General features: G+C 47.5%; 1 protein-coding gene across 1 annotated transcript in view; it reads right to left on the bottom strand.

The window, feature by feature from the left end:
- Sobp (sine oculis binding protein homolog) overlaps positions 1-27433 on the bottom strand; it is a 172418-nt gene that overhangs the window by 2121 nt on the left and 142864 nt on the right. Inside the window, exon 6 of the mRNA XM_059272458.1 lies at positions 16084-18012. Within this exon, the coding sequence (XP_059128441.1) occupies positions 16087-18012 (1926 nt within the window). The 3' untranslated portion in view covers positions 16084-16086. The remainder of the gene's footprint in view (positions 1-16083; positions 18013-27433) is intronic.

Raw genomic sequence — 27433 nt, 5'->3', positions numbered from 1 at the left:
CCTGGTGTTAACGGCGCTGATAACAATCATCAGCCAAAAACAAGGTTTGAAATTCTCAGTGTTCACGGCAGGAAATGCCTGAGTTCCCCAAATCACATTAAACCACCAGACCCCTGTGCATTTAATATGTATATTAAATAACCGGAGTGAAAACGCAAAAGGCCACAGATATGCAATGGGGGAGGAGTTACAAGGCCATGGAAATCTTTTCATTTGGCACAGACAGGTTTGGATATGGGGATGTTTATCCATGAACGCAGAGTTCGCATCCCCTAACCCTCCTCTCTGTCTGGAGGATGAGACCCCAAAACAAAACCATCAAGAAACCGCAGCACATCAGAAGCCATAGGAGATTGCCCAAGAGCTGAGCAATGAAAAGTGGATTAGAAGACACAGGGCCACTTCTCCTGGGGACACTTCCTTTGCTCTGTCAAGCACAGCCCAGAGGCTGCTGAGGAGGCCGGGAAATATCCCCACCTCTGGGCCTGGGACCAAGAGTGACCACATCTTGGAGCTGGGAGGCAGGGGTGGGGGTGGGGGGCGTCCAAATTCTTCCTTTTAAAGGGAAAAGAAAAGAAGAGGGGTTTTAACATTTCCTTCCAGTGACGGGGAGACACCACCATTTTCAATTGTTACAACTGTTTGCTCTGTGATGTATATAGCGTTTTTTCTTTAATGCAATCACAACCCAAAGCGGGGGGTGGGGGGGGTGGGGGGTGGGTTGGGGGAGGGGGAGAGGAAGGAATATCTCTCAAATAAGTGTCTTTGTATTCAAATCACCATTGGACAAAGACCAAATATGCCCAGCATCAGCCTATGTGGAGGAAATGTCTAGGCTTTCATAAGAGACTGGGAAATCGGGCTTATAATGAGAGCCGTTCTGGAACCCAAAGCACAGCGCTTGCCATCACCAACACTATAATAATCATTATTATTCTCTGGTATCTATTATTGTCTGGTAAATAATATGTGTTTTCCCCCCAAGTTCCAAAGGGTGCAGCTGCATGGTGTTCTATTTTTTGCAGCCCCGGGCCTGCTACTTTGCAAGCCTGCTTACACGGAGCTTATTTTAAGAGTGTGCGAAGGAGACCGTGTGTGCCCTTGCTTTCGTTTCTTGGCACATGTGTGCACCTGGGACATCCCCAAGGGCCTGAGGGTGGCAGTCTCTTTCTGCTGGCAACTTCTGAGGTGGGGTGGGGGGTGGGGGGTGGTTTTAAAGTAAGCCTCTTTCACTAGCTCAAGGCAGCCCCCTTGTTGGTGCCCCAGGCCGTGAGCCTGGTTAGTGCCACGGGGGCCAGTGTGGGCTCTCCTGGTTTTCATTGTTGGTAATGTAAGGAGACCTGAAGAGCAGGGGAGAACCAGCCTTGGGGATTTAGAAAGTGGTCATGTCAGGAAGCTGAGGACCTTTGCTGCACAGAAGACTCCTGCGGAAAAACTGTCCCCAGTGCCTAAATGTCAGCATCTGCACAGAGCAGAAACTACGAGAAACGGGAGAGGCAGTCCGGGGTGCCCATCTTAGCTGCCTGTGCGTTCTTGGACATGTTTCTCACTGGCCCTTCCCCAAGGCTTGCTGAGGGGAGCCTGAGTGGGACTCTCTACTGCATCTCTCATCTCCCTCAGGCTGATTAGGGGACCTTTTGACAAAGGTCAGTACCAAATATACAGTCTTGCACCTTGAGCAACGGATATTAATCTGTTGTCACTGCATAAGGAAGGTGCCCTTTCTGGACCTTCAAGTCCAGAGTTTAAGAGTTTCTTTTGCTCCTGTGGACATGAGTACCCACATACACATCTCTGTGGCAGAGATTTCTGGAGTGCCTCTGAAAGCAAAGGATTCTGGGAAAGTGTCCATACTTGTACCTTACAGTTTGTGTTTACTCTGAATGATGGGTTTGTCTAAAGGCAGGATATCATCCATGTTCCCTGGAGTATCACACACACACACACACACACACACACACACACACACACACACACACACACACACCCATGTCTTGTACTGTGTATTTCCCATATACAAATCCTAGAACTGCCATGCTTGGTCTCTATGGGGTATGGGTGGCCAGCTGTCCTCAAATTCCAGACATGCCTTCTCTATTTTTTTTCATGCCTTCCCTTTCTACCCAGAAGAGTGAAACAGCCTCTCATGGAACGACAATTGCATACTGAAATGGCTGAGAGATACTCTGTCCACCTGGCAAGTTCACCGGGGAAGCATTACTGAAAATGTGATTTAATTACCCATCTTCCTTTGCCACATAACATTTTTCAAAGGGCTGACAGCAAAACTGAGCCTTGACACTGGTAAATTCTTTAATGCTAACACTCTCAAAACATGTCCTCTCTGAGTTACGACCCAAGATGCATGCTGTTGCATTTTAGAAAATTTCCAGATAACCACTCCCAAAAGTAAGTGTGGACCTGGAAAAACCAACAACAAAACCGGTCTCATCTTAAACCCAACAGTTCCAGGCTAACCTTTTTGTGATGTGAGATGCCATCTTTGCCTGGAAGTGTCCCTCTTTTAATCTAGGCTAATATCCAGATTTTTACTCTTATCTCGTTTCTTAAGTACCTTTGTAATTTGCATAATCAAAATCTAGTAGGCCTGTCCTGTCTTGCTTATTTATAAGGCAAGCCCCTGTTGTCTGTCATATTTGTCCCAGGTGTCTAAAACCCCATGGCATCAACCCTATGATGGACAAGAAATGCCCACTGCCAAGCTGGCTTGCCTTTGCCCAATTATTCTGGCCCTAGTAGAAATCCACTCACTTGAACACTGCTGCCCATCACTTATCAGAGTTAAATACAGCCATTACGTGCTGGCAGAGGCTTCGCTGTTTATCTGGGACAATAACCAGTCCCTGAGGACAGACTGCTCTCAGGTAGCAGCGGCTATTCTGGGACACTCACAAGGGTAGAACCCTGTGGTCAATGAACAGAGCCGCCTGCAGCAGCTGATAAACTCTGAGCTTGATGCCAGCGAGGGGTCCCTCACCCACCCCGTCACAGCCAGGGCTGTACAGCTTGACCAGGCCTTGCCAAAAGGCGTCCCCACCTCCTATGCCAACCATTGCCATGGGAAGAATTTTGAAATGACTTTTACCAGGTTGCACATTTTTAATCTTTGAAACGGATGTCATCTCTTTTCTTATATCTCATTGAATGAAAATACTTGGAGAAGAGCCCTTCTTCCTAGAGGACATATAGGGGTTGAGGGAAACTTCAGCTTAGCCCTACACTGGCTTCTGGATTTCAACTTTATCACTCACCCTGCTGCTCTGACATGCTACTACACACGTATATTTACTTTTCAAACCAAGTATATTGCATATCTATCTATCCACCCACCCACCCATCCGTCCATCCATCTACTTTTGTTTTTCAGAAAGTCTCATATAGCCCAGGCTGGCCTCAGACTTACTATACAGTCTCCTGCCTCCACCTCCCAGATTATGTGCAATAACACACCAAGTTGGAACTGAGTGTACTTTGTCCTTATTTCACTTAGACATCTGCTTCACACAGAAACAACATTGCTAACGCATCAGCGATTGTCTTCATTTCACACAAAACCGTTGACCCGGAAGGTTAAGGAGATAACCTGCTGGGGGGTCATTAGCTTCCAAGTCCACAATCCTCCCCTCTCCACAACACAGGGGATATTGCCCTCAGTCCATGTTCATCCCTTTGCTTTTTTTACCTTGACCATTGAGGAGGTCAGTCATGTCTGAGCGGGAAGGAGCCCTAGAGATGCGCACCATTGAGCTCCTTTGCTTTGGCACACAAAAGCTCTGAAATGTTCTCTGGTAGGGAAGCCCTGTGTTTTCACTCACATCCTACCCAGTGCCCATAACCGGCTGACAGACCTTCTTGGGTCAGCCTACAGCTCACCACACCCTCTGTGACAATCTGAGCAGGTGTCACTGTGTCCTGCTGCATGTGCTAAATCCTAGAGGGACGGAGTGACTCCTCTGACTTCCACCTCAGGATCTTGGAAAGCCGTTGCCAAAACTCTGCCTTGGACAAAAAAGGCAGATGCTGGTTGTGTCAAGGTTGAGCCTGCGCGTGCTGTCTGAACATAGACATTCTAGGTGACAGATAAGGGACACTGAAGGGGAAAAGTAGTCATGTGTGGCCCCAGGACTCACGGCAGATTTTAAGACTTTGGGTAAGGTTCAGAAAAGCAATTTTCCCAGGCTTTATTTATTCTTTATGACCAGTAGCAGAGAGGGAGAAAGCCTCAGATTAGTGAGAACAGCACTATAAAAAGTAAGAGCAAGAAATCTGATTCCCGTGTACCCGGCGAAGACGGGGCGTGTGGTTCATGGCCGCTTTTCCTCAGCCTTGCGACCCTTGAGCCCGGATGTGCATTTCTGCCTAATTTCTCCCTGAACGAGGCTGCCCAGTGTGAGACTGCCATGCAGGGGGTTGGCAAAATGTGACCCTGGTGCTTGGCCCAGGGTGTGTAACTTAAGCAGCTTTGATCAGATCCGGTGTCCGGGAAGGGAAGGAAGGCAGATGAGGACTCCAGTTCTAAATGACCTTGAACAGTCGCTTCTTGTCTCAGCCTGTCCTCCAGGTGGCATGAGCAATCTGATGGGAACCTGTGCTACGCCTCCTCTAACGTCTGAGCAGGACAACATGGAAAATACCTGTTTTCCAAAGCGCCCCCGGTGACAGACATTCTGGACTGCAGAGCCACAGGGGCACGTTTGCAGTAAGCGTGTGTCTGAGCCTGGGAGCTCATGGGGCCTCCATGGGGTTGGGGGTCACTGCTTCACTTTTACATACGGGACACATCCAACGGCTCTGCATGGAGTCTCTGAAGCCAGCCCCCAGCATCATTCACTGTTTACACAGAATTACGTGTAATTACATGTGATTTATTATTACTAATCTTACTAGTTGGGCACCTACACTTCACATGTTCCCTTACCTGCCCCTCACTGAAATCTTGCCCTGACACACTGAGGGAGCTCGCAGAGCTGAAGTCACTTCTTCCTCCTAGTAAATGGATCCTCTGAGGCTTGAATCAAGTTTTACCCACAAAACCATGCTATTACCTCCCTTCTCTACCAGGAGTCTACTTTTACCTCATGTAGAGCCTTCGGGGCTACAGCCTGTGAGGTGAAAATAGATTAAAGAGCATCTCTAACCGATGGCCAAACTCCTTTGACTCAGTTTCCCAGAAAATGTCTGTAGGTGTCTGAGAGTTAACAGTCCCACCCTGCCCTTCCCTGGAGCCTTTCTACTGTCCTTCAGACCGAGGCTAGGAGGCTGGGCATCACTGGGTGTCCCTGTAGGCTCTCAACAGGGAAGTCTATGTCTAGAGCATCCCTGACTTCTGCACAGCCTCTAATATTCTTAACTTCCCCAAACAAATCAAGACTGCCAGACAATATTCCACATCATGCCTTACCCAGCTGACCTCAGCTCAGTGCTGCTGGGGTGGGCTGGGATGTAGAACTCCTGTTTCCATGACAACCTAAGGCCCATCAGCATACCTTTTTTTGAGCACAGAATGCCCATTGGCTGTGGGATTGCCATCTACCAAAGCCATGAAGTCACCTTAGGCCTACCTGGGACAAGAAAGGTTCTCCACTGCTCTGCTATGATGGCTTCACCTATAAGACACAGACATGGAAGCCAATGACTCTCACCCTCTAGTGATAACACCCACGGCTGGTAATTAGCTGTCATCGGGATTCCAAGATCAGCGAGGCCAGGTTTCTCTTGCTTCCTTTCAGTCTATGAACAGTTGCTAAAGTAATTTCCCTCAAACACAGATACAGATCTTATCATCACTCCTCGGCACCAGGTCACAGTAATTATAATCACTACCACAACCAAAAACAATCCCGCCACCTCCTGTCCCCATCTCATTGTCCTCTTCGTTCCCCTCCACCCTCTGCGGTTCAGCCCTGTGCCGGAGATACCTGTGCCTTGACATCCGGCTGCCTCCCTCCAGCCTCCAGCCCTGCCCACTAGCCTCTGCCCTTTCTTGGGTTGAGAAGCCAACTGAATTCATACGCTTTAAACAGCGCCATCAAGAGACCTTTCTCACTGAGTTGCTCAATCATGTCCACTGTGTCTGACCCCAAGCAGCAAGTTAGAACAACAGCAGGAATTTGGCCCCAGCCTCTTCTTCCATGAAGCCAACATTTGCATATCATGTGGGCTTGCACGTTCTCCATGGTGCCTCTAAAAGTGACCTCGGCTATTTCTTGCCTCTTTTAACTCTCCCCATATAAGGACCCCCAATCTCCCCTATTTTTCTCCATTTCTCTCTCCATGCTTTATTAATAGAATAACCACAGTAAGAAAGCATTAGACATTTGCTAGTGGGAAATGGATGTTTTATCTTCCGGAGAAGGGAAGATTATCTCTGAACAATGAAAATAAGCAAAAAGAACTGCCTCCCTCCATCTTTTTGGATATAACAGTAATGTGTTTTTATGGACTGCAATATATAAATTAAGTTCAAATTAAATATCAAATAAAGGATTTTTAAAATTTTTTGGTTTTTCGAGACAAGGTTTCTCTGTGTAGCTTTGCGCCTTTCCTGGGACTCACTTGGTAACCCAGGCTGGCCTCGAACTCACAGAGATCCACCTGCCTCTGCCTCCCGAGTGCTGGGATTAAAGGCGTGCGCCACCACCGCCCGGCTGATTTTTAAAATTTTTACTCCTAGGGGCTGGGGATGTTGCTCAGTTGGTAAACGCTTGCCTAGCACACATGAAAGCCTAACACTGTATAAACTGGGCATTCTGTTATCCCAGCACTTGCGGGGAAGAGCTCCGGGGATCAGGAGTTTAAAGTGACCCTCAGCTACATAGAGAGTTTGAGGCCAGCCTGGACTCCATGAGATCCTGTCTTGAAAACCAAAACAAAAAGTTATTTCTGTACAAAAGATAGCACACATATGCACACAAACACACAGAGCTGAGACATACAACAAGATGCCCACTGGTGAGTAGGAAATGCTCTCAAAACCAGGAGGAGACCTTGAGCTAGTAGCCCTGGTCTTCAGTGCAAGTCATAAGGCTATTCCACTCAAACTTTTCATAGTTTTTCAGTCAGTATTTGAGATTCACATTGCTCAAACCTTAGAGGATATGAAAATAGCCATTAAGTCCCATGTTTATGATGTCATCATATCAAATGGGAGAAATGGAGGGACCTGGGTATATTTTTGGTTTGGCAAACTCTAGAACTATTTTGAAAAAACGTTTGGGGTTTGGCTAAAACCAAGCCTTATTTTGCCAAGCACTTTGGCTTTAATTTTTAAACCCATGTGTATTTTAAAAGAAACTCTATCTATATGTTTCTGACTCATTTACACTTAGCTCATGAAAACCCTGTTTGGTAAGCGCTAATAGATGGCCCGGCAGGTTTATGAGTCTTCTTAAGCCTTCTTTTCCCTCCGTCCTTACCAGAAGGTTGTATTTTGCCAGCCATAAACGAGTGTGGGCCCCAGAGGCATGTGATCAGTCTGCAATTTATGACCTCTGAAGCTTAAGTGGATTGTGAGTTTGGAAGGTACTCTCCCCTTCCTCTTTTTCTAACTGCCCAAACAGGCTCCTGCTAACAAAGGCTGCTAAGTCTCACCTTCCAGAGGAAAGAATCCATTCTCTCCACCAACAAGTTGCCCCTGAAACGTTTTGGAGGAAGATTCTGTTGCTTCAAGCTCAGCTGGACACAGATTGAGACCTGACCCTCTGAGGGGGGGCGTCACCAACCCCGCTCAGGAGAAGGGAACTCAACTTGGTTCAACTTAGAAGAGTTTACCTTTTGAGTACTGGGAGATTATCCTTTTTAATAGCAGACAACCAATCCTGTTTAAGAGTTTTAACACATTAGAAGGAGGAGGAGGAGGAGGAGGAGGAGGAGGAGGAGGAGGAGGAGGAGGAGGAGAAGAAGAAGAAGAAGAAGAAGAAGAAGAAGAAGAAGAAGAAGCTGAATCCACTAAAAATGGCATTTGAATTAAAACCAGAAAAGCAGGAAGAATGTGCCTGCATGCAACGACTTTCCCGAATCTTCCATAATGGTGCTTGGATACCACGCAATTACAGTATTCCATGGGAGATGGCTTTTGGATCAAGCCCTTAAAAACGGCTTATAAATATTTAAAGTATAAGCATCTAACAAATCGTAATGACAAAGTTTTACATTTAACCACATGTGCTCCAAATATCTTGAAATTACTCTAAATATAGGTTTAAAATATCAAAAGGGCTTGTTGATGGCATGTAGAACTTCGCAGGGAAACTTAAACCTGATCATTCTTGCTCACACAACACCCAATTTGCACAATTTTTAAAGCATGCGCGTATAGATTCCTTTAGAAAATGATCCTGTTACAGTCTGAATTTGTAAAGCAGAAAAGGAAGGATAAAAATACCGGGTTCTCCTTCTTCACCAAATGCAGCCTAGCTGCTCGGCTTCTAGATAGTTTGTTATTGTGGGTTGTCTCAAGTGTAAGACTGTAACATTTTAGAAATACTTGGAGAACAAGGCAGCTGCCAGGAGGCTATCACAACAAATTGACACACATGCTAGATGGGAATGCCATTCATTGTCAAGACAAAGTCTTTGGCTGGGGAAGGGAGCTGCACCAGGGAGAGAGACGGGGACTTTTGGACGTTAGGGCTAACTCTTCCCGAATGAGTTTCTAAGCGTCTTTTCACCTTCGATTCTTTAAACACCAGCAATCACCTCTTTGCGTTCTGCTTTACCCAAAGCAAAGCACAGCTTGTCATCGGAGGTTTGAAGGGACAATGTTGAGACAACAGTGGGTACAGCCAAGTTTGGATTTGTCACAGTCCTGACCTGGGGCTGCGAGAATGCTGTTCGGCTCTCAGGCTTACCTCCTCGTGCAGGGCTGCGCGCTTGGGCAACTCGAGAATAACTAAGTGGACACTCAGAAACTATTGAAAACACTAGCTGTTAATCCCAAGGTTTGTCTTGTAGTTTGATTTTGCTCTAATCATCTTAAATAGTGTTTTCTAAGTGGACCTTAAAATAATCTGTGTTGGGGCTGGAGAGATGACTCCATGGTAAAGAGCACTGGCTGCTCTTCCAGAGGACCAGGGTCCAGTTCCCAGCACACACATGGCAGCTCACAACCATCTGTAACTCCAGTCCCAAGGGAATCTGATGCTGCCTTCTGGCATCCATGGGCACTTACACACATGTGGTGCACAGACATACATGCAGGCAAAACATCTTTACACATAAAAACACATTTCTAGCCGGGTGGTGATAGCTCACGCCTTTAATCACAGCAGAGGCAGGTGGATTTCTGTGAGTTAGAGGCCAGCCTGGTCTACAGAGCTAGTTCCAGGACATCCAGGGCTACACAGAGAAACTCTCTGTCAGAAAAAAGAAAAAAAGAAAGAGAGAGAGAGAGAGAGAGAGAGAGAGAGAGAGAGAGAGAAAGGGGAAGGAAAAAGAAAAAAAAATTTCTAAAAATTTGAAAACATCTTGTTCCCACCCCGCTGCTGGCCATGAATTCTCAATTCTGAGTTCACTCTTCCCTCTTTTTCTCAGATCGGTGCTATCTGAAGAAGAACACCACCTGTTCAGTATTTAGAGCCGCCATTTGACTGGCCCCATTACACACAGCCCATACCGAACTGTTTCTCCCTCTGTCTGAATGAACTGCCCTTATGCCTTTTGAATCACCTAAAATAATTTACACACACACAAACGCACCTCCTTAGCATCCACCCGGGGGTGAAATGCACTAATGTGGGAACTGGAGGAGGCAGAGAATGCTATCCAGGACATGGTGCAGGAAAGTGAACAGCCTTCCCATCCCTGGCAGGATCTCCGGAGAGGGAAGTCTGGAGAGGGGAGGGTGTTGGTGTGGAGGTGGGTGTGCACTTGAGCTAAGTGTTGGCCCTGGCACGTGTTTGGGCCCTTTAGACACTTCTGCCTGTCCATAAGGCTTGTCGGTGTGGTAGGAGGTGTGAGTGACTGATCATGATGCGCAGGCAGCCTTCCAGTGTGACAAGGAACTCAGTCATCACACCTGGCCACGGCACCTATTTCCAGGGCTCTTCTGGGCTAGGGTTTGCTTGTTAAGAGGGGGCCAAAGGTTCCTGTTTGTCATCCCTTGGCCCCTCTCTCTCTCTCTTCATGCTGGGAGACTGGGGAGAAGGGCTACCACTCCCAGATCCATCCCCTGAACGGCAGCTTCACTCACCTGCCCACGTCTGTGACTGCAGCCAGTCTGCTCTCTTGGTGTCAGTGACATGTTCATATAGACGGCGTCTCCCCTACTTATAAACTGGGGAAGTTCAGACACTGGGGGAGTATCTAGCTTGTATTTTCTTTTGTTCCTTCTCTTCTGTCACCACAGGCCCTCACTGGGTAGGGCGGCTTTAACTGTTCGTGTTGTATCACTAAGGGGATCATTTAAAGGCGTCAGGCAACTGTGGCTTTGTGACGTTAGGTCCATGGCAAAAACTGCCAAAAAAACGAATTCTCGTTTTTAACTGGATAATTAACTCAGCTTCCTTGGAGCGACAAGAAAACCTCTAGTTCCAGATATTGTTTACTAACAAGGCAAGATAATCCTCTGCCACTTGGGCTAGATCTCGGGAGTGGGCACTTAAAGGATGGAGGGAGTGGGTCCCTCTTGCAAGGCTGTGCATCAGCTGTTCCTCTTGCTGGATTCAGTCTAGCACTGCTCCAGTGACAGGCTGCAGCCCAAAGCACCAGGTGCCTGCTCATACGTGTTATCCCCATAGTCCAGCAGCGCCTCACTACACAGTGTCAATCCTTCCTCTTCAAAGCCCTGGTCCTGAGGGTGCAGGCGGCCCGAGTTCATTGAATAAAGCACTTTTGTGCCTCATCTTGCCACTGTGATTTCCAAAGGCTGAAGTGATCACAGCCAGCACTCCTAACTGCTCACTAGTTCTAGGTGCATACGAATCAGCCTGGCGGCTCTCTGTCGAACTTCCATGTAGCTTTACAGTTTTTTTCAGGTCCCGCCTGGCCTTGTGGTCCCGCAGCCCCTTATAAAAATAATCATTTAGAGGCTTAGTATTAATTGCAAATTATATGGCCTATGTCTCAGGCTTCTTACTAGCTGGCTCTTTTATCCTAAATTAACCCATTTCTATTCATCTGTGTTTTGCCACGTGGCCATGGCATTACCAGTCTGCTGGCATCTTGCTTCTCCTTCTGCGGTGGCTGGCGTCTCTCACTCCTCTCTTTCTTCTCTCCGCATATTTCCCACTTGCCTCTAAGCTCCCTTGTCATAGGCCAACGCAGCTTTATTTATCAACCAATCAGAGCAACACACATTCACGGCATACTGAAAGACATCCTACAGCAGCACTTCCATCTAGAACCATGCAGCCGAGCGCACACTTGGAGAGAGGATAACCTTGAACTCAGGGACTGTCACCCAGGGAATACTTCTAGTCATTAAATACTGAAGATGCCCCATTTCCTCTCCTGGCTCTGTCGTTCTTTTCTTTGAACGTGGCACCCATTATTTTGACTTTCTTCCTCCCAGAGACTCTGTCCTCTTGGATCCCTGTTCTTTTGGATTTCTCAGTATGAGAAATAAAACCTGCAAGCAACATTTTCCTGCCCTTTGGCTTCCCTGTGCTTTGAAACAGTGGTTTGGGGGCCGGAGCACAATGATCAGACTAAGCTCCGAGAAGCCCAGATTACATGACTCTCCTCAAGCTTTCTCCAGATGCAAAGTGAAGCCTCCGCCGCTGAGCAAGGAGGAGTATTTCTAGAAACATGTAAGAGACTAGAGAGCCATGGGGGTGGGGCATGTCCCCAGCCCTTTATTTATTTATTTATTTATTTAGCTTTAACTTGTTTCCAAAGGCACAAAACTACTATGGTTCTTCTGCTCCAGGAGAACATAAAGAATGGGAGTGAAAGGGTTATCCCTGGTCTTCATTTTTTCCATTGATTATTTTGTTTAAAAATATGTTATTTCCTTGGAAAATGGAGGAATGGGGATATTTTCTTAGAATATCTTCAAAAATTTACACATGGTTACTCTGAACTCCCCGATGTACCATAAACAAGTATAAACTGTAGGAATTTGGAAAATGTAAGAGTACAAACAGCTATCCACCAAGCTTCCAGACAAAAACAAAGAAAGGGCTATTCCATTTATAAATGGAATTCTTTGTGGATACAATAGTTTGAACAGTGTTTATACATTGTTTTCCTTATTATTTGGAGGATTTTTCCCCCCAGCTACTGAAGCTGCAGGACTGGTATCCAGATCTATAAACAGTAGAGATAAAAGGGAGTTTACAACCTTTTAAAAATCTTCAGCTAAACTTAATCAGTTCTGCATCTGGGAGAAACATCTGCCTGTTGAGATCATTTGTAGCCATCTGAACAGACAAGAATGAATGGAGTCAGGAAAGCAGGAACAGAATAATTTCAAGATGGGAGAGGGAGGCTGCAATTTGCAAAAAAATCTAACAAATGTGTAGTGTTCTTTGAAGGCAAATGTAGCCAGCTTGCTGATTTCAGAACATGCTGTTTAAAATCGCGGTATCGGCCGGGCGGTGGTGGCGCACGCCTTTAATCCCAGCACTCGGGAGGCAGAGCCAGGCGGATCTCTGTGAGTTCGAGGCCAGCCTGGACTACCAAGTGAGTCCCAGGAAAGGCGCAAAGCTACACAGAGAAACCCTGTCTCGAAAAACCAAAAAAAAAAAAAAATAAATAAATAAATAAAAATAAAAAAAATAAATAAAATCGCGGTATCGTAGGAAAAAGGTGGACCCGGTGAAATGAATGAAGAACACTGTGCAGGTACAGCCCCTCTAGGAGCCACGCTGGGATGCATCACGAAAAGTATGTGGGGCAGCCTCACCCACGCCTCACAGCCTGTCTTGTCATAGTTGTGTGTGTGTGTGTGTGTGTGTGTGTCTGTGTGTGTGTGTGTGTGTGTGTGTGTGTGTCATACGGGTACCAGAGGTTGAAATAGTCCCCATTCATGTCCGATTTTATTTTTTGAGACGGTGCCATTTGCTTAACCTTGAGAGGACTGATTTAGCTACAGTGGGTGTCCAGCAAGACCCGGGGATCCCCCCGTCTCTGTCTCCTACTGCGGCATTACAGGTTAGTATCATGGCGCTTCACTTTTTACAGGGTGCTGGGGACCCTTGTGCTTGGGTGACAAGCACTTCACCCACCGAGGCATCTCCCCAGCCCTTTATTTATTTATTTATTTATTTATTTATTTATTTATTTATTTATTTATTTATTTATTTTTATTTAGCTTTAACTTGTTCCCAAAGTGTGTTCATTATGACGGCACAAAACTACTCTGTCCTTAGTTAATAGATGTATTTCCAATTTCCCCAACCACGTGAACAAACTGAGTTCTTGGAGGTGTAGAGCAAAACCAGCAGCTCCCGTGTCTAGGAAATCAGAACGTCTGGGTGTGGGTGAATTATAGCAGGCGGGAGCTGGGCTGCGAGGTCCCGTGGGACCAAAGAGTGACCAATGGGAGGGATGCTGACTCCCTGGAGACATGGCCCCCCTCCTTAAATCTTTTCCTTTGCCTCCTCTCTGCAGCCCATGAAACCTATTTCTGACTTTCAAAAAGAGCTGTCATTTCTTGGGGGACCCATCATAAAAAGGATTCTCCTGTCACAGGTGTTAAGAGGCAATTTGGTCACACCGTCTTCTAGAATTGGCTAAGGCTAAGTTAACATTTTTTAGTAGTGATGCTGGTCTATAAACAAGACCCTCACCTGATTACACATTCAGAAACGTAGATCACCCAAACAGTCATTCATACAGCTATGCTTTTAATGATCTGTTGGTCTTTAGCTAGCTTATATGACTGTTCCTCCTGTCCTGGTCACTTCTCACCACAGTAATGGCAGTGACCTCTTTCACCCCCCACGTCCTTCCGTTAACACCTTGAATGTGTGTAAATGACGTCTCCCAGTACTTTCTGGAGGTGCTTTCTTTGTTTGTTTGGCTCTTTCTGTCACATCAACCCTTCACTCGAAGCAATGTCAAGCAGATTAAATTATCTGGGGCCTTTTCAGTTGAGGTTCCTATGAGAAAGGCCACCTGTCTTCAGCCTGCAGTATTTGTAGCTCTAATCGGGAAGGAATGGTGACGTCACTTCTGGTGTTCTGCCCCCCACTGGCAAAGCCACCCATAGAAAAGGAGCCCTCAGACTATGGTGGCCAAGAGAAGATGCTCACGCTAGGCAACATGCCTTCTGCTCTGGTTGGAAGTGAGGTCCCCCACCATGAAGCAGCAGGTTGGTGGCCTAGAATTGTGTCTGTGGCTGGAAAAGCAAGGATGAAAAACTGGAGAAGCTGGTAAGTAGAGGCTTGTTGTGTTTCATGATCTCTGCTCCCAGGTAATTTTGTAATTTTTGTAAATACAGCGATGGAAGAACTCATTAGCTGATTCTCTCACTGTGCTTTAAAAGAAATTTAGCTTTGGAGTTCACAGCTTGGATTTGAATCACAACTCTGCTCACAGGTTAGGTAGTCTTGGTCAAGTTCCCCAATTCTGTTTCTCCACTAGGAGAATGAAGATAATTGTTCTGTGTATCTGTTTCTCCACCAGGATAATGAATATAATTGTTCTATGTATCTCTGTTTCTTCATCAAGAGAATGAAGGGAATTGTTTTATGGATCTAGCTACAAAGAAATACTAGTGGAAAAACACTCAGAAGAGCCTGTACACACCAGTGTGGAGAATACCTCCCCTACTCCAGGCCCCCTTCCTGCCTGGGTTACATCCCTCACCACAGGACAGTACCTGCCTTGAGGCAGCCCAGTGGAACAATCTTCTGTGTGTCCTCGTCCCAAGGGGGAGCAGTTAAGTGCTGGAGGAATGCCCATTTCTCTTTTCCTTTCCATAAATGGTTAATAAACAAAGGTTTGGCTTGTTGCCTGCTTCTGAGTTTGAGTGGACAGTCCTGAAATCAACAATGGATCCCCCACTGACCAGCTCTGACTGAGCAAAAATCTCTAAACCACAGCTTCCTTCTGGCAGTATGCTTCTGATGTCTACTGTTGTGGTTTGAAAGAAAATGCCCCCCAAAAGGGCGTGGTACTATGGGGAAATAGCTTTGTTGGAGTGGGTGTGGGCTTGTTGGAGGAAGTGCGTCACTGTGGGGGTGGGCTTTGAGTTCTCCTTTGCTGCTCAAGCTTCACTCAGTGTGACCCTCAGCTCACTTCCTGTTGCCTGCAAGTCAAGATGTAGGATATGGCTACTTCTCCAGCACCATGTCTGCCTGCACACCATGTCACATGATGATGATAACGGACTAAACCTCTGGAAATGTAAGCCACTCCAGTTAAATGTTTTTCCTTTGCAAGAGTTGCCGTGATCATGGCGTCTCTTCACACCTACTTCACTAGGAAACACCTACTTCACTAGGATTGGCAGGAGGAGTCACCACAGTGGCTCACATGTGGTCCCCACCATCTCACCCTCAGTGGCTTAGGATTCAGAAATCATACATGGCCAGAGATGGGCCCTCCTACCTCATCAAGGACTGTATGTAGAAGCGAATCACTAGCTCAGCCACTGAATCCGAAAGGGGGACATGGCAGGTTGGGAGGAAGGCTAGTTTTTAATTTTAGCCCACACATGGGCTCCTATTGACATCTTGACAAGCTAGGGTAAGAGTCGGCCAAGCAGGCCACCAGCTCCAGATGTTTGCCCACCTGAGGGGTTCCCCAGACATTTCAATATTGCCCTGCAACCTCATAACTGAACACTAAGATATCCGAAGTAATCTTCCCTTCCACATCTCCTCTTCCCTGTTTCCAGTGGGGTAAATTAGGTATAAACCCGATAAGAAGAAAACAAACGTGTAACAAAAGAGTGTGTTTTCAACTTGGGCTGAAGGGCTTGAGTGACCGTGGCACTTACTAATGATGTACTAAACACTGCCAGGTGTCATAGGTGTGGGATCAAGTCGATGGTACCTGGCCACACAAAGTGCACGTAAGGGACAGGGTCGTGATGGCTACATCTCGCCTCCGCCTTCTAAGAAGCAAGGCAAGGGGCACTGGCTCTTGGAGGAGCGCCCAGGTGGACATACAAACCTTTTACTTATTCTGGTTTCTAATTCGGAGGCACCTCCTTTTCAGCGGCGGCTCCAGGTCCTCGGGGCCTGCGCTGAGCATGGGCGAGGAGATGACGCACGGCGCCATGGCAGCCTTCTCCGTGGGTTTTGGCACAGGCTGGATCACGCAGCCGGTCTTGGGCAGCATCCGCAGAGCATAGGCGTGGTCCTCGTCCGCGGGGTTATTGAGGTTCGGGTCCGACTTGTCGCCCCCCGCCAGGGCCTCCTCCCCCATCAGCTTTTTGGTCGCCTCCCCGTCCAGGTGGCAGCTGGAAGAGCAGTTGTTCTCCTTGACAGACTCCAGCTCGTTCACCGCGGGCTCCTCGGGCGACAGCAGCTTTTTGGGTGGCGCGGGGGGCGGTGGCTGCTCCGGCGGCGGCTCTGCGCCCTTGGCCTCGGCCGGGGCGCCCCGGGTGCCGTTCACGATGACGTTGCAGGCGGCGGCAGCCTCGGGACCCGCGGGGGCGCCCGGGCCCGGGTCGCCGGCGGCGGGCGGGCTGCAGTGGCCGTCCCTGCAGCCGCCGCAGGTCCTGCGCTCCGCGGCGCCCGGCTCTCGCTCCGCCTTGACGTGCGCGTGCAGCGCGCGGTGGATCACGTTGTGCAGCCGGGCGCGGTGGCCCACTGTCAGGTCGATGACGCCGTCCTGCGGGCCGTGCAGCACGCCGGCGAAGCCGGGCTGGCCTCCCGCACCCACGGGGCTGCCGGAGCGCCGGGTCAGGTCCACCACCTCCCCACGGCCGCGCTCCGCGGGCGCCAGGCTCAGAGCCTGGCCGGAGCTTCCCGGCGGCGAGTCGGCCGACTTGGACGAGCCCTGCTTGGAGTCCCGCGGAGACAGGGAGCGTCCGCCCGACTTGCCTCCCGCCGCCGCCGAGTCGCCCGGGGCGCTGGGAACGAAGCTCTCCCCGTTGCTGGAGAATCCGTTGGGGGGCTTGGAATCGTTGACGTGGGGAATGGGGATAGGGATAGGGATGGGCACCGGCAGGGGCACGATCACTGGGTACGGCACGAGCAGCGTGGGGGGCGGCACCAGCGGGGCAAGCGACGGCAGCCCGAAGTTCATCATCTGGGGCACCGGCATCGGGCCGTTTGGCATCATGCTTACCGGAGGGAAAGGAAGGCTGGGCAAGGGCGCGCCGGGGGGCGGCGGGGGCAGCAGTCCCGGGGGGTTCCCAGGCATGGTAGGGGTGCTTGGGGGGTGGATGTGGGGTGATAGCATGGGCCGGTGCATGGGGCTGGAAGTGGGGCCCAGGTTCCTGGGGCCACCCGGCGGAGGCCCAATGCCCGGGAGCATAGGGTTGGACAGGGGGCTGTTCGGGTTGGAGGCATGGTGAGGGGGCCCGCGGATGAAGGGCGGGCGGATCTGCTGTATGATCTGCTGCTCCATGAAGATGGGCAGCGGCACCGGGCCGCGGTTGGTCATCACCATGGGAGGGCTGCGAGGCGGGACGCCCAGCGGAGGTCCAATGTTGGCAGGTGGCTGGACCGAGACAGGAGGGATGCTTGGAGTCTCGCTGATGGGGAGGGACTTGGGCACTGGCGTGGGGATTTTAGTGACAGAGCAGTTGGCAGTGTCAGATGGAGAGACGGTGGTGGACGAGGATGGGCCAGGGCCCTGGCTTTGGCCAGCTGCAGCCACCGGGGAGGGAGCCTTCCTCCGAGCATCTGTTAGCGGGATATTCCAAGAGTCTGGAGTGAGCAGCTGCACCCCGGTGCCTTCGGCTTTACTTTCCATGTGAGGGTGTAATGTGCTGCACAGCCCAGCTGGAAGATTGGCCTGTGTCTCTTTGTAGAAAATGTCCATTTTGTATTGATTGAGACATTTTGCACTGCAGAACTGAAGCCTTCTTTCCCCGTCCCCAAAATCCAGGTATTCTTTTGTATGCCTTATGTGTTTACACCAGTCACACACCTACAACACAGCAATAAAAACCACAACAGGTAAGATAAGCTTTCTCGGGCAGATGGCGTTCATGTTTCATATAAAGGCTCTTTCAAATTTTATCATAACTTGTCAAATAGTTGAAGGGGTTCCTTTTAAAGGATAAATTTCTGAAATGTTTGCAAAATGATGAATTTACTTTACAAATAGGATCTTCAAAATAGTAATCTCCTTTTTTCTTAAAAAAAAAAAAAAAGATACTAACAGTGTAAAAATGACTTGAAGATGGCTTGGACAAGATGGAGTGCACCTGCCCAGTACACTTACTCAGTACACTTGCCTTCAGAGTTCCACTTACCTAACAGGCTCACCAGAAACACACATCTAAATAATGCTGGAAGAAAGGAATCTCCAGAGAGTTCAATGGTCATGCAAACAACATAACCTCTTAAAATCCCCCTAATTTACGTAAAACCACTCTGTGCTATTGACTGTATCCAGTAACATGGTTGGAAAGGGTGTGCTGTTCTAACCAACAGCGTTAAAGTGCTGAACACCCTTATGTCTGCCTTCCAAGGAGCAACTTGGACTTAGGCATGAAGTCTGTGTGAGGTTTAGCTCTCCCAACCTGTGATGTTGCAGCAAGCTAGAATTATTTTTTGAGCTGTTTGCCCACTCTTTCTCAGCAGTCAGAATTTTTGGTGACATTTCTTGGCAGGCGGTCTTATTTAACAACTTTTCAAACACCAGAGAACATTTTCCAAAAGTTGTTATGGCTTCCACCCCGCCCCCTTCAGATTTACTCCTGGCAAAAGAAAGAGATCACCAAATTTATTTCAGAGCTGGGCTGCGGAGCTAATTAAAGACTCAGAGCCTTTCCCAATTGGAAATCACTAGACACCAAAGTTCAAAAAATAGTCATTCTCGGCTTCAGAGCCCATTACTTTGGAGAAATTATTGTGATTTCATTAACACATTAATTTTGCAACACCATCAGCTCTCACAGATGGTGAAGACATGATCTACAATTCAAATATGACTCTTGTTTGCACAAATGTCTTCCCTTCATATGGCATTTTAAACAAGAATTAATATGAGTGATCTTGCCATCGCTATAAACAGATAAACAGATGTCAAACTTTCAATAGCTCCTCTAGTGCCTCACTTTTCTCGACAGAATTCTATACACACACTCTTTTTTCTCTTCCTTCTTCTTTCTTTCTTTCTCGTTTCCATAGCATCCAAGCCATACAGCATCAGAGGAGGAACTGCAGAATTGAGCACCATTGTGAGGTTATGAACTCCTTCTCCTGCACTGGAGAAATGCTTTCAGTATTGTTCTGGATGGGACCTCGGTGTTGAAGCACGTTTGTTCTATCGCTGTGTGTGTGTGTGTGTGTGTGTGTGTTTAACGATCATAAACTGGTATAATTAAAAGATGATAAACTTTAATAATGACTGGTCACATAAACAGCGCACAAACAACATACGCTGGCATTCGATTACCCCTCTCACTTACCTCTCAGCTTCCCTTGCTTGTAAACAGTGGTGACATGCTAGCGTGTGATTGTGGGTGCAGATGTGGGTCTGCATGTGTAAATCCAGTCTTTCCTTTCGCGGTGTTTGGGTTTTTTTTTTCTTTCCATTGATGTTTTTGGTTGATAAACTTGACAATGTGAGACTGAATAAGATGCATGCTTTGGCACACGTTAGTTTTTGTTTGTCCTTTCAAAATACTTCTTCCAAAAATCTGAGACTAGGGCACTCCTGAGTGGCTTCAGTGATAAGGGAATTCCTTCAGTGTAGCTGTCAATCAAAAAGTGGTAAGGGAATTCCTTCAGTGTAGCCATCAAAAAGTGGTAAGGGAATTCCTTCAATGTAGCTATCAGAACCATGGCCGCCATTGAAGTGGTTAAAACATAATGATGTCAATGCTCATATCTCCTTTCCTCCACTAACAGTGTTTTAGGGTCCTCTGGGACTCAAGGGGACATTTTTATTATTAGTGAGATGCCCATCTTACAGATGCATGCAAAATTGCCTCTGATGAAAAGAACCTCAAAGAATATGTCATATCTTCACATTTCTTATCTAGATTAAGGTTAAATAAACTGTTAGTGAACACATGATATATACATTTAAATAAAGTGAGAGCCAAGTATAACGGCACACACCTTCAATTTGGGTGGCAGAGGCAGGAGAATTTCTGTGAGTTCAAGGCCAGCCTGGTCTACATACTGAGTTCCAGGACAACCAGAGCTACAAAGTGAGACCTTGTCTCCAAAGTTAGCATATAATCATGTGGCACTTAAATTCCATTGTGAAATAAAACTACCTGCCTCTCTTTTACTAGTGGGTATGCATAGAAAGCCAAAAATATAAATGTACAAGTTTGAAGTGAGGGAGCAAACACAACTTCTTCCTTCAGGAACTGAAAAACCATCATCGATGAGCCGAACTAATTAAAATGACATGTGACTTTCTTGGCACGTGTCCTTTGGATCTTGCTCTTTAACAATAATAGGGAAGAGTTTTATGAAATTATTAATTGGTTTTTAAACTGCCAGATTGATTTTTTTTTTGCCTCCAGAGGATTCGTGTTTCCTCAAACACGAATAAATATTTTTCAAGTGGGGTGAAAAAACATAATAATCTAAATATAACTTAACCGCTCTCCCTTCACACCCTTCACTGCTAATAATCATTGATAAATGATGCTCATAGATCATCCTAATCATCCAATGAGAATTGTCCACCACATCTCACCCTTTTCCACAGAAAAATAATCACAGATATCAGAAGCAAAAATCTACTTTTTTTCAAACTTTTCTATAAAAGCAAAGGAAGGGCCTAATGTTTTTTTTTTCTTTCTTTCTTTACTTTTTATTTCTTTTCCTTTTTTGGTTTTGTTTGGTTTTTGGTTTTTGGTATTCTTTGTGTAGCCTGGCTGTCTTGGAACTGATCTGTAGACCAAGCTGGCCTTGAACTCACAGAGATCTGCCTGCCTCTGCCTCCTGAGTGCTGGGACTAAAGACGTGTGCCACCAGTGCCACCACCCAAAAGGCCCAATGCTAGCACTTGCTGTCCTGACTCTTGAAAGAGCATCCATTGCAGTGTGCCCCAACTGTGTCGTTTTGGGGCGCTGTGAGACTGACTGTAATAAGGCCTCACCTTTCAGTTCAGAACACAGACCTAAAAATATGGAAAAGCAATCTTTCCGATGAAGCCAAAGATTATTAGAAGGGGAAAAATCGTCACTTAAGAAGTAATGAATCAAGTCTGCCTTACAGGACACATCATTTAAGATGAGGTCAATGGATTTATGTGGCAAATGGCTACATCATGTGCAGCAGGGAAACCCAGCACCATTATTCACTCCACATCCAGCTAACGACACGTCTGTAATTAAAGTCTTCATCATAGGAGCCCGAGATGATTATTTAAGCAACGGTTGTTATTTGAAAATATATACCACATCTCTTTTTAATAAAATAACATTTGCATATGCAAAGCACAGGGCGAATACCTCACAAGCTATGGTTTTGTACTGTGGTATTGGGGGTATTCTCCCCTTCTTTGTGGACAGATTTCAATTCTGTCACATTATTATTTTAAGTTTTGAGACTTTTTCATCTCCCCCCACCCCCACCACACACACATATTGTCAAGAAGTAGTAGAATTCCTTCAGACGTTTTAAGATAAGCTCAGCTCCCAGAGCTCTGTGGCGATCAGCATGATTCCCACCCCACCTTGGCTGTATGCTGGAATCCGGCCTCTCCGGTTCCACTTCTCTCCCTAACAGGTCCCGGACTGGACTTAGCTGCTGTTGTTTTACTACACGCCAATATGGGGGCCGAACAATCAATCCGCTAATGCAAGCCATTGAGCGGGACCGCTGCAATGCTTCGGATCACAGATCCATGCCAGGTCACCAGGAAGACACAAAGATCGATCGCAAAGGGATAAGCACATGTGTGTTCCCTTCGAGCCTAGCACACCGTCCTCCAGAAGATCAAGTTCCCCTTCCTGAGATGGGTCCAGTTCTACACAAGAGAAGGAACATTTCCTCCGGTGCGCTTTGCTGGCAGGCTGCCAGGGCACTACTTAGACGCTCAGTGGTTGGGTGGCTTCCCTCCTTTCCCGTGAAATAAATGTGTGGTAACCTACACCACTCAAAAGACACTACCTCAGCAGAGCTTCCCCTTGCTCTTGATACCAGCACCCTGAGAGGCACAACTTGGGGTTCCTATGACTCCCCCAGAGCTATGGAAAGAAAGCAGGCTATTCACGTTGGCAACTGAACCTTCTTTTTCACACAAATGTCCGGGGTCAGAGCCACAGTATATAAGCCATTAGGTTAGCCACATGGTACAATATATACATTCTTCTGGGCTTAAGAGAAGGTTCGGGCTATTGGAGGTGGGGCAGGACTTCTAATTAACACATTAATCAGCTGTCAGCTGTGGGAGTAAAGTTCATCCTTTAATGGAACCCACTGCTGCTTTCTGAGTGGGAATCTGGCATCGGGCAATATTTAATTAAATTCTTTTGCTGAAATCTGTCTTCTCTGTAAAGATGGTTTGCAGCCATGGAACAGTAAAAACATATTAGCTTCTCCTGCATGCCATCAACAACTTGAAAAGTACCCTCCCTCAACTTCCCGTGCTCCTGACTTCCCACTGATGCCACCACGGCTGTGCACTTGCAGCTCTGCACGCTAGACTGTATTTTGTCGCAGGCAGGTGAGTCTCCGGGCCCTGACAGGTGAAATGTGACATTGATCTGGGCCAGCTCACAGAACCATGAGCTCATTCCAGAGTGACCTGCGGGAGGGTGCAGGGACACCGGCTGGGTGCTCAAGCTTCTAAAGGCCTGTAGGCCGTCACCTCATAGCATGAGTTGAGGGTCTTAGATTGAACCCTCACTGAGCACTCCTCTGGAGTGCCCAGACCTTCTCTGTGGTCTTGACACTGCCTCCAGGAGGGCCCTAGTTCCATGTACCTGGGACGCCAGATGCTACAAAAGTTGCATAGAGTGTGGGATGACAAAATGTAGGAAGGAGCTGGCACTGACTTCTCAGCCTCGATTTCTCCATCTGTGAAATGGGACTAATAATAGTAACAACTGTGTGCCAGCTAGGCTTGTTATAGTCTGTCTTTTTAATCTCCAGTCTGCCAGTGTGAAAGGGGAATGATTATTTTCCTATGACCCACGTGTCTTTGAAAGAAAACGAGATACGTTTCTGTCTTGACGAATCAGTGTTTCTCAGAGATACCTGCCCTCCCCCTGCTGCCCAGGAGATCCTGTCCTAGGGATGACAGAGGGGGTCTTTGAAGTGACAAGGAAGGCAGGTGACAGGTCTGTGTCCCAGCTGCTCACCGTCCCCAGGAGCCCCTGTTCAGTGCCACCTGAACCCTCGGCTCTGCAGCCAGGCTCCAATTTAGAAAAGCTTGACAAAGCAGCATGGTAGCCTGGAAATGAGCACTAGGACCATTAAAATGAGTGATTCCTCCTAGGCTCAACTGCTGTTTGAATAGTGGAAGCCATAAACTGTGCTATTCATGTTTTATTAAAAAGCAGAGCTGATGAATGAGCTGCTGGACTCATTACGTGGCAGAACTATCTTCCAAAGGAAGGACCAGAGCCGAAGTATAGATGCCTTACAGCCAGACTGACCCCGCCTTGCTGGGTCAGAAGGTGGGAGAGGCCACCACAAGTGGGGGGTAGGGGTGGCCAAGTCATCATCCAAATTTCCTCACAAAGCTGGAACTGGGAGCGACAGAAGGAAAAAGACGCTTTGGCCACAGACACGGAAGGCCTTAAGGAAACCTGGAGAGGAATTTAGGAAGGTAGAAGCCCCCACAGAAGAGCAATTCGGGAAGAAGTTCATTGTCAACCCAAGAAAGGTTCTGCGGGGTGACTTCCTAACATGATGACAGGAAGGTGTTTGCCATAGTCCTGTCTGCTCCCGCCCCGCCCCCCCATCTCTCTCAGGGAAGGAATCTGTCTGAGGTGGCAGTTTTCTACTGAGATTTTCTGTTCTAAGAAGGATGCTCTTTGATCCTTCTTGAGGGTCAATATGGACAATATGGCACCATGAGCTCCACAATGCAGAGCAGAAATGTCCCTAGTTTTCAGGATGTTAGTGAACTCTGGTCAGTGGCTCATGACTGATTCAAGCCTCTGTTTCTATAGCCAGTGTAGAAGATGGGCTCCTGCCCTGTACTCAGAGGCTAAAGGGCCAAGCTGACAGCCACACACGTGATTCAGAAGGCGGCATCCCGTGGGTCTAAGCTGATGGGATGCTCTGCACATCCTCACAGCAGGAAAACATGGACACACCTGAGGAAACATGGTCTACCTGGTGCCAGATGTCTCTTTGCCTCTCTGTGTCCCAGTAATGCGGCCATGAGAGGACATAGAAGAGACCCCAGAGAGGTGACAGTCTGGGCTGACAGAACCCAAGGGGCTGTCTCATCTCCTTCTCCAGCCCCAGTGCACCAGGGACCTCACATGTTCATCTGTAAAACGAGGCCATCAGCGGCCACAGTAGTGTCAGGGGATGGGTGCTCAGGGGAAATAAAGAGCCCAGCAAAGGAGTAAAAGACAGCACAGAAGCAGAGGCAGAGTCCCAGCTGTCTCCCACCGTCACACGGCGGCTCTGCTGTGTTCTCTGCTCTCAACCACTCCAGCGGGTTCAGCAACCGCCTGCCCCGAAGAATTTGTGTATCACATAATTGTCTTGACACATTCACTAGTGAACCTTGACTGACAGCTCATTGTGCCTTGGGCACCGGAGAAGGGAGAAGGAAGGTCCTCATCAACTGTGCTCCCCCTCACGCAGTGAGGTCCCCTGTGGGAACGGGAAGGGCAGGTTTTTAGTTTTACTGGGTCATCTTCGCTGCAAACTGAAACGTAAGAGGATGCTTGTGTTTATTCCAACGTAAGAACCAAGGTATGCACAAGCAGGCCCCGGGCTGTGCAACTGTGCAGGAATCAGAGCCAGTACCTGCCGATTCTTCACCACCAGTGAGGAAAATCAGCTTCTCTGCAACACCTGCCCACCCAGCCACAAGTTCGCCCCCAAGGTCAGTGCTGAACTAACAGCTTTTAACTAAAAGCTACCCCTCATGCTTTATTCTCTCAATACCAAACTTGAACCTCCTTTCTAACCCACTCCCGTAAGGTTACTGTTTTCAAATGTGTCTAGCTAGTGTCAAAGCTTTGTTGACATGAACGTTTCTTGTATTCCAAAGAGATGCTTGAATTTCTTTTCAAATGTTACCCTTGGGCCTGATTCTTTTTCTCTCCCTGTCTTCTACATGTCTGTTTGGATATTTGACAGTTCATGATTTGTGATTATGACTCCCTGCCTGGGTCATCCATGTGTACTGGGGGGGGGGGGGCGGTCCATCAATCTGATGTATTAAAGGGGAGCGTGAAAGGCCTGGGAATGTAGCTCAATGGTATGGCACTTGTCTAGCAGTCACAAGGCCCTGGGTGTGCATGCTTGATGTCATCCTCAGCACAGGAAAAAAAAGAGAGAGGGAGGCAGGGAAATAGAACTGGCCTCAGGTGGATCTCTGAGTTTGAGGCCAGCCTGGTCTACAGAGTGAGTTCCAGGACAGCCAAGGTTACACAAAGAAACTCTGTCTCAAAAAAACAAAACAAGGCGGCTGGAGAGATGGCTCAGAGGTTAAGAGCATTGGCTGCTCTACCAGAGGTCCTGAGGTGAATTCTCAGCACCCACAGGGTGGCTCACAACCATCTGTAATGAGATCTAGTGCCCTCTTCTGATGTGCAGGTATACATGCAGACAGAACACTGTATAAATAATAAATAAATAAATCTTGAGAGAGAGAGAGAGAGAGAGAGAGAGAGAGAGAGAGAGAGAGAGAGAGAGAGAGAGACTGTCCTCTATGAGCAGTAACTCACTTCACGTCTTCCTGCATGCAGACTGTTAGAAAATGTCAGGAGCCATATCTCAAAACATGTGGATTTTAGCTCCACAACAGAGCTGATCATATGTCAACAACATGCCCCTTGAGAAAAGTGCTGTTGTTATCAGTGATATCGAAAGCAGCTTCCCCGCTCTGGAGACGTCCATGAGTCTGCTACTGGCCTCTGTCTTAGCCATGAAAACGTTTCCTAAAGGCACGGGACAGGACCACAGACACTCAGGCTATGTAGGAGGACTAGGGCAGGGCATGCTCTGACAACCCCACATTGTCTCCTGCATCAGCACACTGCCTGGCTGCTTCCTGATGGCCTGAGCTAGTTAGTTCCTGGCATCTTGGTTACTCACCATCCACACACGGATTTCTTGGAATCGGCCAGGCACCAGACTATGACTTTATTCACGCTGCCTTGTTTGGTCCTTTCTAACAGTCTCCTGCATGTGTCTCTGGCTCTGGACCACAGGCTGGACCTATGTGGATTCTCTAGGTGTCCTACTTTGGTCTTTGGTGTCCACTTCTATCTATCCTCAGATCTTTCTGGGACATACCACAAAAGTCATGTCTATCCTATAGTTCTTATTACAAGCCCTAATTAGATGTACTACTAATAAATTATGCTAGTGAAACTAATGAGCATTATTAACACACCGGTATTCACACTCATAACTTCCCCAAGTTTAACCACACACAGCAGATTCTAAGATATGGTGCCTTCAAAACCTATACTGACACCAGGAGGTGGTGGTACACGACTTTAATCCCAGCACTCGGGAGGCAGAGGCAGGTAGATCTCTGTGAGTTCAAGGCCAGCCTGGTCTACAGAGCAAGTTTTAGGGTAGCCAGGGCTATATAAAGAAACCATATCTCAAAAAAAACAATAAATAAATAAACAGACAAATGAATGAATGAGTGAATGAATGAATGAACGAACAAGAATAACCGATACTGACTCCTATTTCAAGGGTGATTTTTGTTTTGTTTTTGGTTTTGCTCTAAACATGGATCTAGACCTCTCCTTCTCCCTGCCGTGAGCTTGGCCTTACTGACTCCTGCCAGTAACTTAAACATTTATCCTAGGCACTCAGCTCCTTCTGGACTTCAGACTTCCTAATACTCAGTTTTAAAACCTACCTCCTTTTTACTATCTCACCACTGCTATAAAAACAGAAACAAACAAACAAACAAAAAATCTTTCATTAAACCTCTGGTTATAGGACCAAATTCACCTTTCTTTGGAGTTAAAAAAAAATCATAATAATTGCTTTCCCAAGCTCTAGAGAATGTGCCTGACCAGATCCAGCATCCAGCTGACCCTTCTGCCACACTATCCCCAAGATGGCTGATACTTCCCTTCCATCTGCATCCATCCAGAAGCATGGTGGTCCGGGAAGGGGCTCCCTCACTGCTGCTCTGCCTTCTCAGAGCCACGTACGAGGCATCTGAGAATTCTCAAGTGTGTTTCAGTGAAGGGGGGATGCCTTTCTGTACGCTG

The sequence above is a fragment of the Peromyscus eremicus genome, chromosome 8b (genome assembly GCF_949786415.1).
Source record: "Peromyscus eremicus chromosome 8b, PerEre_H2_v1, whole genome shotgun sequence".
In the NCBI taxonomy this organism is placed as follows: Eukaryota; Metazoa; Chordata; class Mammalia; order Rodentia; family Cricetidae; genus Peromyscus; species Peromyscus eremicus.
The sequence above is the reverse complement of the archived record's forward strand: the minus strand, read 5'-3'. Positions and strand labels throughout refer to the sequence as shown.